The following is a 13,652-nucleotide window of genomic DNA, read 5'->3' as shown; positions in this document are numbered from 1 at the left end:
GAGGTATAGATGGCGATCGCCAAAAAAGGACTTGGATGGAGGAAGCGATGGATATCGAGAGGCCTAACTAGTGAACTAAGGCAGTGATATATTACTACAAGAGACTAACAAGAGTGTTGGTGACGGTGGCGAGGGCGATGCTACCTACGAAGCAAAAGAGGCGGATGCTTGGATGTGGGGGACTAGTTCCCCGCTTCTCCACCAATATGTGAAATGCACATAAGAGATCAAAAACCAATCTACTTAGCTTCTTACTTCTTAATCAATTTATAGTTGATACAACGGAACCCATTTGGGTTGGGTTGGCTAAACAAGGTGTGCTAAAAGGGTGGGTCAACTTAGGCACACACATCCTAAAAAGGGTGAGCTAAAAGGGTGGCACAAAGGAACACATGCACACCACAATATTTAAATTGTAAAGATAATGCATTTACTAGAAGACTTCATTTGAGTAGCATGTGTTAGCTCTCTTATTTTCTAATTGTTGGAAACTTCACTTCAAGTCTAGGTGTTCTTCGTCTCTATACACCTTGATAGTTCATTTATCCCTCAAATTTTTAGTCAAGGACGTTTCTTTCACTCTTTTTATTCCCCTTTGCTATCTCCGAGTAAGAAACAGTGTTTTGACATAATGAACATCATTGCTCTTATCATAAACAATTCATTTTTTTCTTTTTGATTCATGTTAACAAACAATAATCTTGAAAACACCTCATAATTTACAATGCGGAAATGGGTAGAGATAATTGTAACATGTCAAACAAGTTCAAGAAATCATTAGGAGAGTACATATTCAGAAATAACTGATCGATAACCAATGTGGCAAAACAAATGAACTATGATCACCACTTGTGCCAATTTTGTAGTTGCAAATATTTACTTCAAAACAAACAAACAAAAATAAAGAAACTCTTGATTTCCAAAATAGGATTATGCCAAAATGAGTAATACCTTATTCTAGTACATTCCACCACAATTATTCTAATTGTGATATAATCATGATAGAAAGCATCTGAGGGTGTTCAGCAAATATTGAAGCTCCATAGCTATTTGTTAAATTTCCTTTTGTGGATACAAATAAGACTAAATGTCGAGAAATTCCATCCACGATTGCAAGGGACTATGGTTTGTTTTTCACAAGCCAGATTTGATAATATCAATAAATTCAGGCTGTTCAAAATCAAGGGGTAAATAAACATTGAGAAGGGATTAGTTCATCATCCCTTAAATGAATACTAGGAAACAATGATTGTTATAATTGAGAGGAGTAGAAATGATAAATACTAACCTTTAACGAAGCACCTCCGACAAGAAAACCATCAATATCAGGTTTGGCCGCAAGTTCAACACAATTTCCAGCTGATACCGAGCCTAAAAAGAAAAGACAGAACAAATTTTATATAAGATTCAATAACATACATCAAGCACAAATAAACTTGTAAACTCAGAATACCCGAGTTTTTTTCCTGTATGTTCCCAGATTCCCTTAAGTCTTTGTTATGTTCCCAGACACCATTGTCTAGAAGAAATAGTAAGTAACTTGTACAAAGACATACCTCCATATATAATCCTTATAGAGTTGGCCACATCTGGGCTGACATGAGTTGCGAACCAATCTCGCAGGTTAGAATGCACCTAGTGAATAAGTATTACAATCCAATTGCTTCATTAGACAATGAAGCAGCAAACATTATTCCCAATGTGAAGATAGTTATTAAAAGCATAGAGTCAATATGCCTGATGCAAACAACATCAATGAACAATCTGTTGCTATGCTGTCAATCTAAAGATGAGATGTTTTAACTGATTAAACACAATCTGTTGCTATTATCAAGTCAATCAGCCTAATGCAAATAGTATCCATGAGTCATTTGTTGCTATGATAAACTCAATCTGCCTAATGGAAATGGTAGCATTGATGAATCATTTATTATTACACGCCTTCATCTGAGCCACTTGTTGCTATGATGAAGTCACTTGCCTAGTGCTTATAGTCGCATCAATGAGATGTTTGTTGTTATGATAAAGTCAATTGCTTAATACTAATAGTAGCGTCAATGAATTATCAGATTCTATGATAAAGTCAGTCTTACTACTGCAAATAGAAGTATTAATGAGTCATTTGTTAGCTTCATGAGATTCATTTGTCGTCATGCAAGTCATTTTGCCACCTTCGTGAGATCCATTTGTCATATGTAAGTCATTTGCTAGCTTCATGAGATTCATTTGTTAAAGCTACTTACCTACTGCTAATAGTATCTAACATCGATGAGTCATTTATTGCTATGATAAAGTTAACCTGCTAGTGCAAATAAAACCATCAATGAGTCATTTTACTGCTTACTTCTTGAGCTTGGACAGGCGTTGCCACCTTGCCAGTACCTATTGCCCACACAGGTTCATATGCAATAACCACGTTGCTCCAGTCCTGAACTTTTTCTGAGATGAACAATAAGGACAAAGATGATGTCGTAATCTCAATGTCAATGTTCTAGGAATCTGACATTGGAAATTAAGTGGGAGAATTATAAAAATAAGGGATCTTTTTTAAATGGTACTGCCTAAGATCATTTTCTCCTGGATTCCTTAATCTCATAAATCTTGACATGTCAAAATAACATAGGCAATCACCAAGCACACATCACTAATGTGTGAGATGGAGAACCATCTTTTTGTAATTTTCACAATCAAGAATGAGAATTCAGTCTATGTAACCTGCAATGGCTTGTGTTTGCCTTGAAACAACATCCAAAGTTTCTCCACATTCTCGTTGCTCCAGAGTTTCACCAATACAAGCAATGACCTTTAACCCTTGGCTTAATGCATAAGCCACCTTTTCAGCAACAAACTGCCAAGTAAGGGAAATATCAGATAATAAACAACTAAATCATTACAGAAAACAAAAACCTCCATTTTCCACAATTTACAGGGTATACAAAATATTGTTTTCTAGCCAAGGTAGATGTGTCAAATCAACAAAGAAAAAGAAAACCAAGTTCATGATTGGATATGCAAAGAATCACCAAGGCTATGAGATAATAATAAAAAATCATCATCTAATCAAGCAAAGAATGTCGATTTATCATCTTCCTCTAATTCTTGCGCAGATAAATAAATTTAACATTGAATATAATAAATCTAACAATGTAGTTCTCATTCAGTCTTCTAAAGCAATGTCATTATCACCTATGCCTCTAAGATGAAATCATTTTGTGAAGAACTTAATAAACAAGGACAAAATGGGCTGCAGATTTTTACCTCATTAGATTCTTTCAGCAGGAGACGCCTCTCAGAATGACCAAGAATAACCCAAGGAATGTTTAAATTAACCAGCATTTCGGCACTACAAATAGAAATCCCAAAAGGAATATAAAAGAACAATACCTTAAAAGGCATCATCTTCTCAACATCAAATAAAGAAAATATCTAGTCACCTGATTTCTCCTGTATATGCACCACCTTTCTTGACCCATGCATTCTGGGCAGCAATAGCAAAATCTGAACGCAAAGTGCTCTGGACTTGTGGTATGAACACATATGGTGGACTAATCACAACCTCTGGTTTCACACAACACACAAAAATGCTTAGATCTCAGACAAAAGAGAAATAAATGCTTCAAACGACTACTTCTTGATAGAACAAGACATTACGTGCTAAAAAGGCACAATGTGAAGGCATTGTGATTAGACATCATTTAAGAGATTTTAAACATCTCAACAAACATATGATTACTCATAATTAGCCAGGTACCACATTAAAATTCTTAAAGTTCACATATAAATACAATGATGTATTAGTAAAGCTTGTGTCCCAAAACAACTGGTCTCACAACTATAAGGTAATAAAGTTTCTCAACATTTTCATCCACAATCAGATTCATGCCACACCAGGAAGGCACGTAAATGGTATTTACCCACAATATCACTAGATGGTACATCGCCAGCATTTAGAACATTGACAATCTTCTTCACCTCTTCCACAGTTCCATTCTGAAGACACAACAATTGTTACATAAAAAGCCAAGCATGTTAGTAAGTAGAAAAACATGGGAAGGATTAGAAGCAACAAAAATGGAAGAAAAGAATTAGGTGTAAATAGAGTTGGAATTCACAAAGAAATCAGGTGTTATTAGGATAATACATTGTAGAACCAGAACCAAGGTGAACATAATTGAGGTAGATTTGTGAAGATTTAACTTAATTATAGGAACAACTAACACTAAATACCAACTTGTATCTAAAAGTGAGAAGAATGTCGAATTTTGTTACATCTGAACACTCAGCAAAAGACATCATCCATAAATTTTGTATCATAAAGTGTAGTAATAATCGGAGGTTTTTCTTTATAAATTCAGGTTCATCCTATTTTCATCATTCATCACATTACTATAGATTCTTCTCATACATTTAAAGAGGGGAGATTGATAGGGCATCCGAGACTAAGAGCCATACAATAGATCTATCTGGTTTATATGCATAAACAACAAAGATTTTCAATCTTTTAAATTTTGTACAGAAAGGTTTTCATTAACCTCATTTGTTTGAACATGCATCAAGTTTGGGTTTTAACTGTCACAGCCATAATATATATGTTGTGTGCGCGCGCGCATGTGTGTGTGTGTGTGTGTGTGTATATATATATATATATATATATATTATACACAACATATATACACACACATACATATATTTAGAGAGATCTTACATAATATATACATGCACACACACAACACTAAATTTTCATTAATGGCATTTATGTTTCCATAGAGCATTTTGGAAGGAGAGGAATACAATTACTAAACAGCTACTCATAGCGCACAACTATTCAAGAGTGCATACCAAGAAGTCATAGATAAAAATATCAACAATTGAAGAAGCCACCAAGCAAATTTTAAAGAGAAAGAAAATGCCATATTTGAAGAAACTAAAGATTTAAACAAAAAAGGAAGGAAAAGATTGTTACGTTTGAAGAATTTACACGTGGAAAACGTAATGATAAGAGTAATATCTACAATTTAAGAACCTATGGAGAGCAAAATCTTTATTTAAAGATGACGAAGAAAAGAGACGAATTATTTTAGTAGAGCTAATACAAGAAATCAGTTCCTTTGTCCATAGAGCTAATACAAGAAATCAGTTCCTTTGTCCAGTTGCATCATGGTACAGCTGAAAGTTTGAATGATATGAAGAAGAAGTAGTAGACAGACAGAAAGGTCAGAGGGAATGAGAAGAAAAGACGATTTATCCGGCACAATATATTAAGTTATGGCATAATTTAACAATACGTAGTAATGATTAAGCTTCAGTTAGCACGTTTCCAGTTGCATGAAATGGATGAATGACGCCCGAGAAGAAAAGAAAGAGAGAGAGAGAGAGATCAAACAGATGGTGTTTATTTGTACGTTTCCAGCGGTTGCATGGAACTTGAGTGAATGATACAGAGGAAGAAGAAGAAGAAGAAGAAGAAATACAGACACATTTTGAAAGTTAGACAAATTTTAAGGTCTAGGCAAACACGACTAATCGAAGAATTAACTGAGCTCGACAGAACTCTTCATGCTTGGACTTACGCATTTCCAGTTCCCTCCGACGAAGAATTTGCGGGCCATTTCCTCTTCCGAATCCTCCTACGGTTGGGGCTGCTGCTCCCGGTGCAGACAGAAGGCAGCGAAACGCACAGACACAGAGAGAGAGTGTGTGGTGTGTGTGTGTGTGTGTGTGTTGAGTTATGTGACAACACGAGATGATAAAATGGACGCCTTTTATTGCCTCGTTTGTTATACATACATACATTATACATATATGATATGTATATACAAAAATGCAGTTAAAGCCACAACGAAGAAGAAAGAAGAAGAAGAAGAAGAAAGAGGATGAAAAGGAGGATAAGGAGAGGGGGTGTCATATCGCTATTGTGTTTGTTTGTCTCTCTTTGTTATTTCATGTGTGTGTCCGTGTGTGTGTATGTGTGCCCCTGTGGAGCGGACAAGACTTTCCAGACTATCAAGCGCCCAAACACTCCCATCGCCCTCGTCCACTCGTTCCATGTGCATACAAGCACATATTTAGTGTGTTTGTGTGTCTACACATATACAAGCACATATACATATACTTAAAAGTGGGGTGGCGGGAGGATAGGGAGATAGATTGCTTTTATTATTCGTCACTCGGGATGTCGAATATAAATGTTTCACATTATGTACATCCCACATCTCTCTCGCCTGTTGGTCACTACCTACACTTCCCACTATTCTTTCCGTCACTATTTCTAGTGTTTCTTCTACATTGCCGTTGTTGCCTTCATCATTCATGTCATTGCTCTTATTATTAAAACACCTATACCTCCTTTCATATTTGTGGATTTGCACTCACTCTCAAAAAAACATCTCTCTCTCTCTCTCTCTCTCTCAAAGTACGTCAATATATCTTTCTTTCTCAACCCCTTCCAAATTTCACTCATAAAACTTCACATTTGCTTTTACATCAGTCATATTAAATGAACACCACCCTTTTCTCTCGCACTTATTTCCCACTTACACATGGTTCGCGCTTTCACTCTCCCGCACATCCATGCAACACTTTTTGCTTTTCGACGTCCAAATGAACAAAGCATTCTTTTGCCTTCATCAAAAGGAGATTGGTAGACACAAAAGCCTTCAATTTTCATCATCATTTATCCATTACAATTGTCTCTATTGTAGTGGGTTATATCCATTGTCTTATAGGAAAATATCTCGTCGAAGAGTCCACCCACATATAACGCTAATATTATCTCATCCAAGCCTCGAAAAAGTATATCTTTATCCGCTTATCTAGTGGATGTGGAAACAACTTAAATATCATGGTCTATGTGTAATTCTAATTGCGACATTGTAGAACAAACAAACCAAAATTCCCTCCCAATATTTTGCAAAATGGGGTATCCACCTCATTAGTCTAATGCGTATGTATACTACCTTGTGCATAAAGCTTAAGATCCGTCATGAAAGTCCCAAACACAAAAGAGACAAAAATATCTTATATATAGACTCTTGTATTGTTTTGTTATCCTATTTGCATTACCTTTTACATTATTGAGAACTTCCTAATTCGTCATTGATAGTTACCTTGAACAACTTTTTCACCTATCTTCAATTACGTTACCTTGTGGTTCCAAAATGTATCATGCATCTCTTATCTTTTTGGTAACCATTGTATGTTTAAATTTATCCATGTGTTAGGCTTCAAATCTCACTATATGCACTTGAGCTACGCCCTTCTCTCTCTCATTCTTCATCAAGTTTATTAAAGGCACTTCATAAATCCATAGTCTTCCTCCTGTCTCTTTTTGTTGAGCATGAACTATACTAGATTAGAAAATTGTAGGATAGAAAATGCTAGATTTGGCAATGCTCGATGGGCTATGATTTACTAACTAGGTGCAATCAATATTATATCGAAGTTACAACCCCATAACATGTGGAGGCTGCTATGCTTTGTGTTCTCAAGTTTACAACATCATTGTCTCACTTATCCTTATTTTATGTAGATCAAGTGTGGGTTTCTAGATGGGTGTTTCTAGTGACCCAAATAGATCAATGCAATAAAGTAAATTGTAGCTGAAAGGGTTAGGGAGGTAGAGGTAGATGCATAAGCAATCACTATGTATATGAGATAGAATTTCATTGACAAAGAAAACATTATAGTGTTTTGCACATCGCAACACAAAAAAAGGATCAAAGAAGTCGATGTGGAGTTGTATGAAAACCAAGATCATGTCCTTGTTGTAGAATACTTGTGCTACACATATTAAAACATACAATAGGTTAAATACTCGTTAAATTTAAAAGTTTTTTGAAATTTTATTTGTATATTTTTAGGAAACGTCATGTAGAAATTAGAATATATAAAATACATGAAACAATTTAATGGAAATTCTCAACAATAGAATGAGTAGAATACGTCATAGTATTTTAAACGTAAATATTGTTGGGCTAAAAGTCCCACTCTAGCCCTATTTGTATCCTGGTGTGAACACGTTCTCAGAGCTAGGGCTAAGTTACCCTAACTATATAAGTGACAGACTAAGCATTGTAAAAGTGAGTTCGGAGGTTAATGTAACATAGTCTTCTTTGAGCGCATCTCTCTCCCTCTTTCTCTCTTCTAAATCATCTTGTCCGCTACTCAACTTGTTTGTCCGACTAACCAACAGGTCCTCATCTTCCACTTCTTATTCAACAAATACATGTTTTTTAACAACTATGGTTCATGTACCATTTTGCACTACAAAGTGACAACTAGAGTGATGCCATCAACTATTCTAACTAATAGTTTGGTATTATGAAAACACAATCCAATATGGGTTTCATTAATGTAATTTGAAGTAGCAACACATAGGTTTTGCATCATTAGCATAATGTGAAATGCTACCAAGTTGTTAATTAGAATTCATCAAATGATTAGGTATTGCAGTGTAGTTGGTCTTATGAGCCAAAGGTAATGGGTTCAAGCCCCTAGAACAAGGTAGATGGTTGTGGATCCAAGTGCCAACTTGATTGAATTATGTTTTTGAGTAGGAGTCTTTCTCATTCTTGGAGATTTGCGGGTTAGGACAATCTAAGCATAGAGAAATAAAGCAAATAAACATTATGTTTGTCAACATCGTAAGTGTTAATCACCTTTACTTATACAACAAACTAAGATTGTGGAATACATATCACCATTCTATGACCAATCAAACTAGAAGGAGAAATTTTATACTTGATTGGAAAAGAACAAAGATTCAAAATGTGTGATAGCACATTGACATTATAGAATAGCTTATAACTTAGCCAATAGAACATTACTTTTATGAGTTGAAGGTAGTGGTTTAAGCCCTACCTTGGCCAAAATGGTTTGAGTTACACTACGCTTTCTTGGAAAATATGAACCTAAACTAACTTATTGTGACGAAATAGAAAAATAAAAATATGTTCATCCACTACTACAGAAATAGGACTATAAAAATAGCCAAACGCATCAAGTATACCATTGTGAAAGTCAATGCTCTAGTGTATTCCACTAGTACAATTGTTTATGTGATGGTTTTGTGCATCGCCTGACGACACACTCCATATTGTTGAGGAAGGTCCAAGATAAATGTTGACAAGCAACACCATGCAAAAATGAGTTATTTTATTATTATATAACCTTAAGTCTAACAATACAAGATTGGTCTTGTAGCTCAGTTGGTTAGAGCGTTGGTCTTATGAGCCGAAGGTCGTGGGTTCAAGCCCCACCTTGACCAAGTTGTTGTGTAGACAGTAGAAGATGAATAATATTCCCTCGAAGACAACAAAAGGCATGAGACGAGCAAAATCTAAATACGATTTTGAGCAAGTACTTCAAGCCCCATTCAAATCACTAGACAAAGCTTAGAAAAATTATTCAAAATGAGACAAAATATGATCATCAAAACACTAACATGTGCCAGTTTTGCATGAAGTTGTTTCGCATACATCCATATTAACACTCTAGAAGGTTGGTATACATTGACAATTCCCCAAACTCACAATTCATCGGAATCAAATGTGAATGACTCAAGAAAGAGAAAAGGATAAGCTAAAAGACTACATGATCTTCCCCAAACTCACAATTCATCGGAATCAAATGTGAATGACTCAAGAAAGAGAAAAGGATAAGCTAAAAGACTACATGATCTTCCTTACGCTAAAGAAAGAAAGAAATATATATTAACGTCTTCTAAGACCAAAATTGGCCCCATGAGACAATTGGTTTGCAACAAAAATGGGGCATTTACCCATTCAACGAAAGTAAAAATAAAATAAAATAAGACTTAAGCTAAAGAGTTCTAGCAGAAAACATGTTCTAGAAAGGAAACGGCTTTACAGTAGGCCTAGTTTCATTTCCATCCAAGTCTCTAAAAAAGAAGCTAAAGAGAAAATGTGCATCAGAGTCTAGAGAGTTGCTTTGTTCAAAGCGCTTAAAAAGACTTGGAAAGAGGGGTGTTTCACAGCAATGAGGTCAAGATTGATATGTATAAATCATACATTAATGGAGTTTCTTTAGGCCAATGAAAACCAGAGTCCATTACGCTATTGAGCACTGCACATACATGTTTATAATTAGACCAAAACCTCACTTTTGCACCATAAAGGAAGCTTTTTATGAGGATATGACTCGCATGATGTGTATAGAAAGGAAGATGAGAGGAGGTTGGCTTCCATCAATAAGTGAATGGGAACTCTTAAGACAAGATGTCCATCAAAATCCACCTGGTTCATTCAATACCCAAATATTGGTTCATTCAATACCCAAATATCATTCCAGAAGTGGGTTACCATGCAGTTGGTGATGGTAGACAGGTTAGAAGTGAAGGAAATTTGCACTGGCTGAGGCTGGAAAAGCGAAAGACCCAATTGTTTCTTCAGGTTTCAGATGCAAGAAGGTAGTGTTTTGCTAGGGTGCTAATGTATGTGCACATCGGAAAACTATATCGTGTATGTAAATGAGTACAGAAGACTAGGATGTAAATATGGTACATCCAGCACAATACAACACAAAGTCTCATGAATCATGGTCTTTTAAGCAGCAAGGAAAATCACTATTATGCTTCTACAGTATGCGTCTATCAAAGCAAACAGAACATGTAGAATAACATACTCTGTTCTCAATCCTTTGAGATTGCTGGAAATCGCTGTTTCACAACAACCCTCTAATTGGGTTCACACGACCACCTCTGGTTACCACCACAATTTGCAACATGACCACGTCCATGCATCAATCATGCATTATGCGTCATTCTTAAATTCATCATCAAATACATCATCAATCCCATATGCTATGCATATGCATCATCTCATCATCAAAGATGGCATTGAGAAGAATCCATACATTCAGAACCCACTTTTGCACATTTATTGTCGGTGTGGAGCTTTAGATGAAGCCAATGCATTCTTCGTTCAACATACCACCAGGAACGCCTATTCCTGGGATTTTCTCATTAGGGCATATATAGAGAATCGATGTGTGGAGAAAGTGGTCTATCTGTTTGAAAGAATGCATCATGAAAGCATCATGCCAGATAAGGTTATATATGCAAACGTGCTCTCTGGATGTGCTGGGGATGTCAATGGATGTCATATAGGTATCAAGATACATGCTCGCATCATTGGTAGCATGATGGTTTTACATGATATTGTCCTTAGGACTACTTTAGTGACCTTCTATAATAAATGTGATCGTATTCATGATGCAAAGGCGATCATATATGGACACAATGAACTTGATGAAGTCCTCTGTAATGCTATGATCGAGTCTTACGTTAAGCATGGATGTGACGAAGATGCCCTTCACATGTATGAGCAAATGCAATGGGAAGGATTTGTTGCGAATGGTAGTACTTTTATTAGTCTTCTCTCTATGTGTGTTAAGTGGTTGGATTTATCACTAGGAAAGCGAATACACGCTCGAGTTATCAATACAGGGTGGGATTCCGATGTTTGTGTTGCAACTGCCCTTGTTAGTATGTATGGAAGATGTGGTGATACGAACAGTGCTCAGAAACTCTTCTCCAATTTTGATGAAAAGGATGTTGTTATCTGGAATGCAATGATCACAACATATGCACAAAATAGGGTTGCAAAAGATGCGTTACTTTTATATGCTCAAATGCATCAAGAGGCACTCTTACCAAATAGGGTCACTCATGTTAGTGTTCTTCAGGCATGTGCTACTGATGCATTGTCAGTCCAAGGTAAACAAGTTCATGCCTGCATTATAAAGAACGTAAACTTCAGATCAGAATTGGTTGTAGAAAATGTGTTGGTAAGTATGTATGGCAATTGTGGTCAAATCGAGTATGCTCAAACTATATTCGAACAAATGAATGATAAAGATGTGGTTTCTTGGTCTTCTATGATTGGAGCATGTTCCCGACATGGTCACTCCATGAGAGCACTCCAAGTTCTATATGAAATGGATCATGCTGGTGTTACGCCAAATGAAGGCACCCTAGTCAATGTGATTTCATCTCACACAAATTCTTCAACTCATCTATCACAATGTAGATATTTGCATTCATGGATTATAGCTAATGGCCATGTTTGTGCTGGAGAAACAGGTAATGCCCTCATTACAATGTATGCCAAGAATGGGAATTTGGAGGATGCCCAACATGCATTTGACCATTTGGTCGAGAAGGATAAGATAACTTGGAATGCCCTCATTTCAGGTTATGCACAAAATGGTTACGGAAAAACTGTGTTAAAGCTATTTGGGCACATGCAAGTAGAAGGGATTCTGGCAGACAATGTTACTTTTGCAAACGTTCTGAGTGCATGTGGTGCCGAGGATGTAGAACTAGTGAAAGGACAACATATACATGCTCAAATCTTGAACACCCATTTCCATTCAGATGATGTTATACAAAATGCCATACTTCACATGTATGGCAAGTGTGGCATGATGGAAGATGCTCATAGCCTGTTTACCGAGATGCGATCACGAAACTTGATCTCATGGAATTCAATGATTACTGGGGCTGCCCAACATGGCAATGGATTCTCATGTTTATGTTTGCTATGGAAAATGCATGAGTCAGGTGTAAAACCGAACACTATAACATTTGTGGGCATCCTTACAGCATGTAGCCATGCCGGTCTTATAGTTGAAGCTAAGTATTGCTTAAGTCTATTGGAAGAATGTTATGGCTTCACAGCTTCTATAGATCATTTGAATTGCATGATCGATATGCTCGGAAGGATGGGTAGGCTAAGTGAAATGTGGAATTTGATAGTTCATATGCCATTTCAACCTACAGGTGTATCATATACAACCTTATTAAATGCTTGTAAACAGCACGTCCAAATGGATTTAGGGGTATTTGCTGCAGAATGTGCATTCGAAATGATCCCAGAAGCGTCAGCGTTACCTTTGTTGATGTCTAACATTTATGCCTTGTATGATCTGGAGGATATGAAATTTTGAAACTGCAAATGAATTGAAACTGGTTGTATAGAGTGATGTTTTTGCTCACAAGCCATTAGGATATAGCCTCCACACTTACTAATGCTCGAGCTCTTCTTGCACAGCTTAGGTGGAAGGCGGAGAGGGCCCCGCTCCGGAGGGGCTTGAGCCATCAGTGAGATACCACTCTGGAAGGGCTAGGATTCTAACCTTGCGTCGATAGTTACGGGCCAAGGAAAAGTCCCAGGTAGACAGTTTCTATGGGGCGTAGGCCTCCTTAAGGGTAACGAAGGCATGCAAATGTGTCCTCAAGCTGGATGGAAATCAGCCTTCGAGTGCAAAGGCAAAAGGGAGTTTTATACTAGATTAATGTTTGAACCCTACCCTAATTTACTCATTTTCCAATGGTTGTAATTCACTATTCAAATGAACAACTCATACACTGCCTTTAGGTGTTCACAAAGTGGCATTCCCTTTAACTTCGACTCTAATTATTGCATTACTTAAGAAATAACTAGCGAGTAGCTCAAATTTTTTATTAATTTGCATCATAGCTCTCATTGTTAAATGTAAGAGTCTTTTGCAATTGATTTTATTTGGATGCTCCACAAACCAATGCACAATTTAATGATCGCATACTCGGATTGATCTATGCAGCTTCATCACATTCACTCACCATGGATTTCAAATGAACCAAATCATGACAA

The 13,652-nt window shown here is 36.6% G+C and overlaps 2 protein-coding genes and 1 non-coding gene across 3 annotated transcripts; 2 read left to right on the top strand and 1 right to left on the bottom strand.

Annotated features, from left to right (window-relative positions):
- Window positions 1-896: 896 nt before the first annotated feature.
- Window positions 897-5,700, bottom strand: LOC147868273 (triosephosphate isomerase, cytosolic-like). Its single transcript, XM_087317345.1, has 9 exons — window positions 5,571-5,700; window positions 3,915-3,990; window positions 3,435-3,558; window positions 3,259-3,343; window positions 2,716-2,848; window positions 2,345-2,439; window positions 1,557-1,635; window positions 1,289-1,371; window positions 897-1,170 (listed from the first exon to the last, which is right to left on the bottom strand). Exons 1-9 carry the CDS (start codon window positions 5,607-5,609, stop codon window positions 1,135-1,137), a joined length of 750 nt encoding a protein of 249 aa, XP_087173471.1. The 5' UTR covers window positions 5,610-5,700; the 3' UTR covers window positions 897-1,134.
- Window positions 5,701-9,191: 3,491 nt separating this feature from the next.
- Window positions 9,192-9,265, top strand: TRNAI-UAU (transfer RNA isoleucine (anticodon UAU)). Its single transcript has one exon. It is a non-coding gene; the product is annotated as a tRNA-Ile (tRNA).
- A 1,020-nt stretch (window positions 9,266-10,285) lies between these two features.
- Window positions 10,286-13,056, top strand: LOC147868271 (pentatricopeptide repeat-containing protein At4g13650-like). Its single transcript, XM_087317277.1, has one exon. The coding sequence runs from the start codon at window positions 10,588-10,590 to the stop codon at window positions 12,964-12,966; it is 2,379 nt and encodes a 792-aa protein (XP_087173403.1). The 5' UTR covers window positions 10,286-10,587; the 3' UTR covers window positions 12,967-13,056.
- The last annotated feature ends 596 nt before the right edge of the window (window positions 13,057-13,652 follow it).

This window comes from Azolla caroliniana, unplaced genomic scaffold (genome assembly GCF_043228905.1).
Source record: "Azolla caroliniana isolate FFs.n. ecotype wild unplaced genomic scaffold, voAzoCaro1.0.p SCAF_1, whole genome shotgun sequence".
Classification (NCBI taxonomy): domain Eukaryota; kingdom Viridiplantae; phylum Streptophyta; class Polypodiopsida; order Salviniales; family Salviniaceae; genus Azolla; species Azolla caroliniana.
This window is presented reverse-complemented; position numbering and strand designations above follow the sequence as displayed.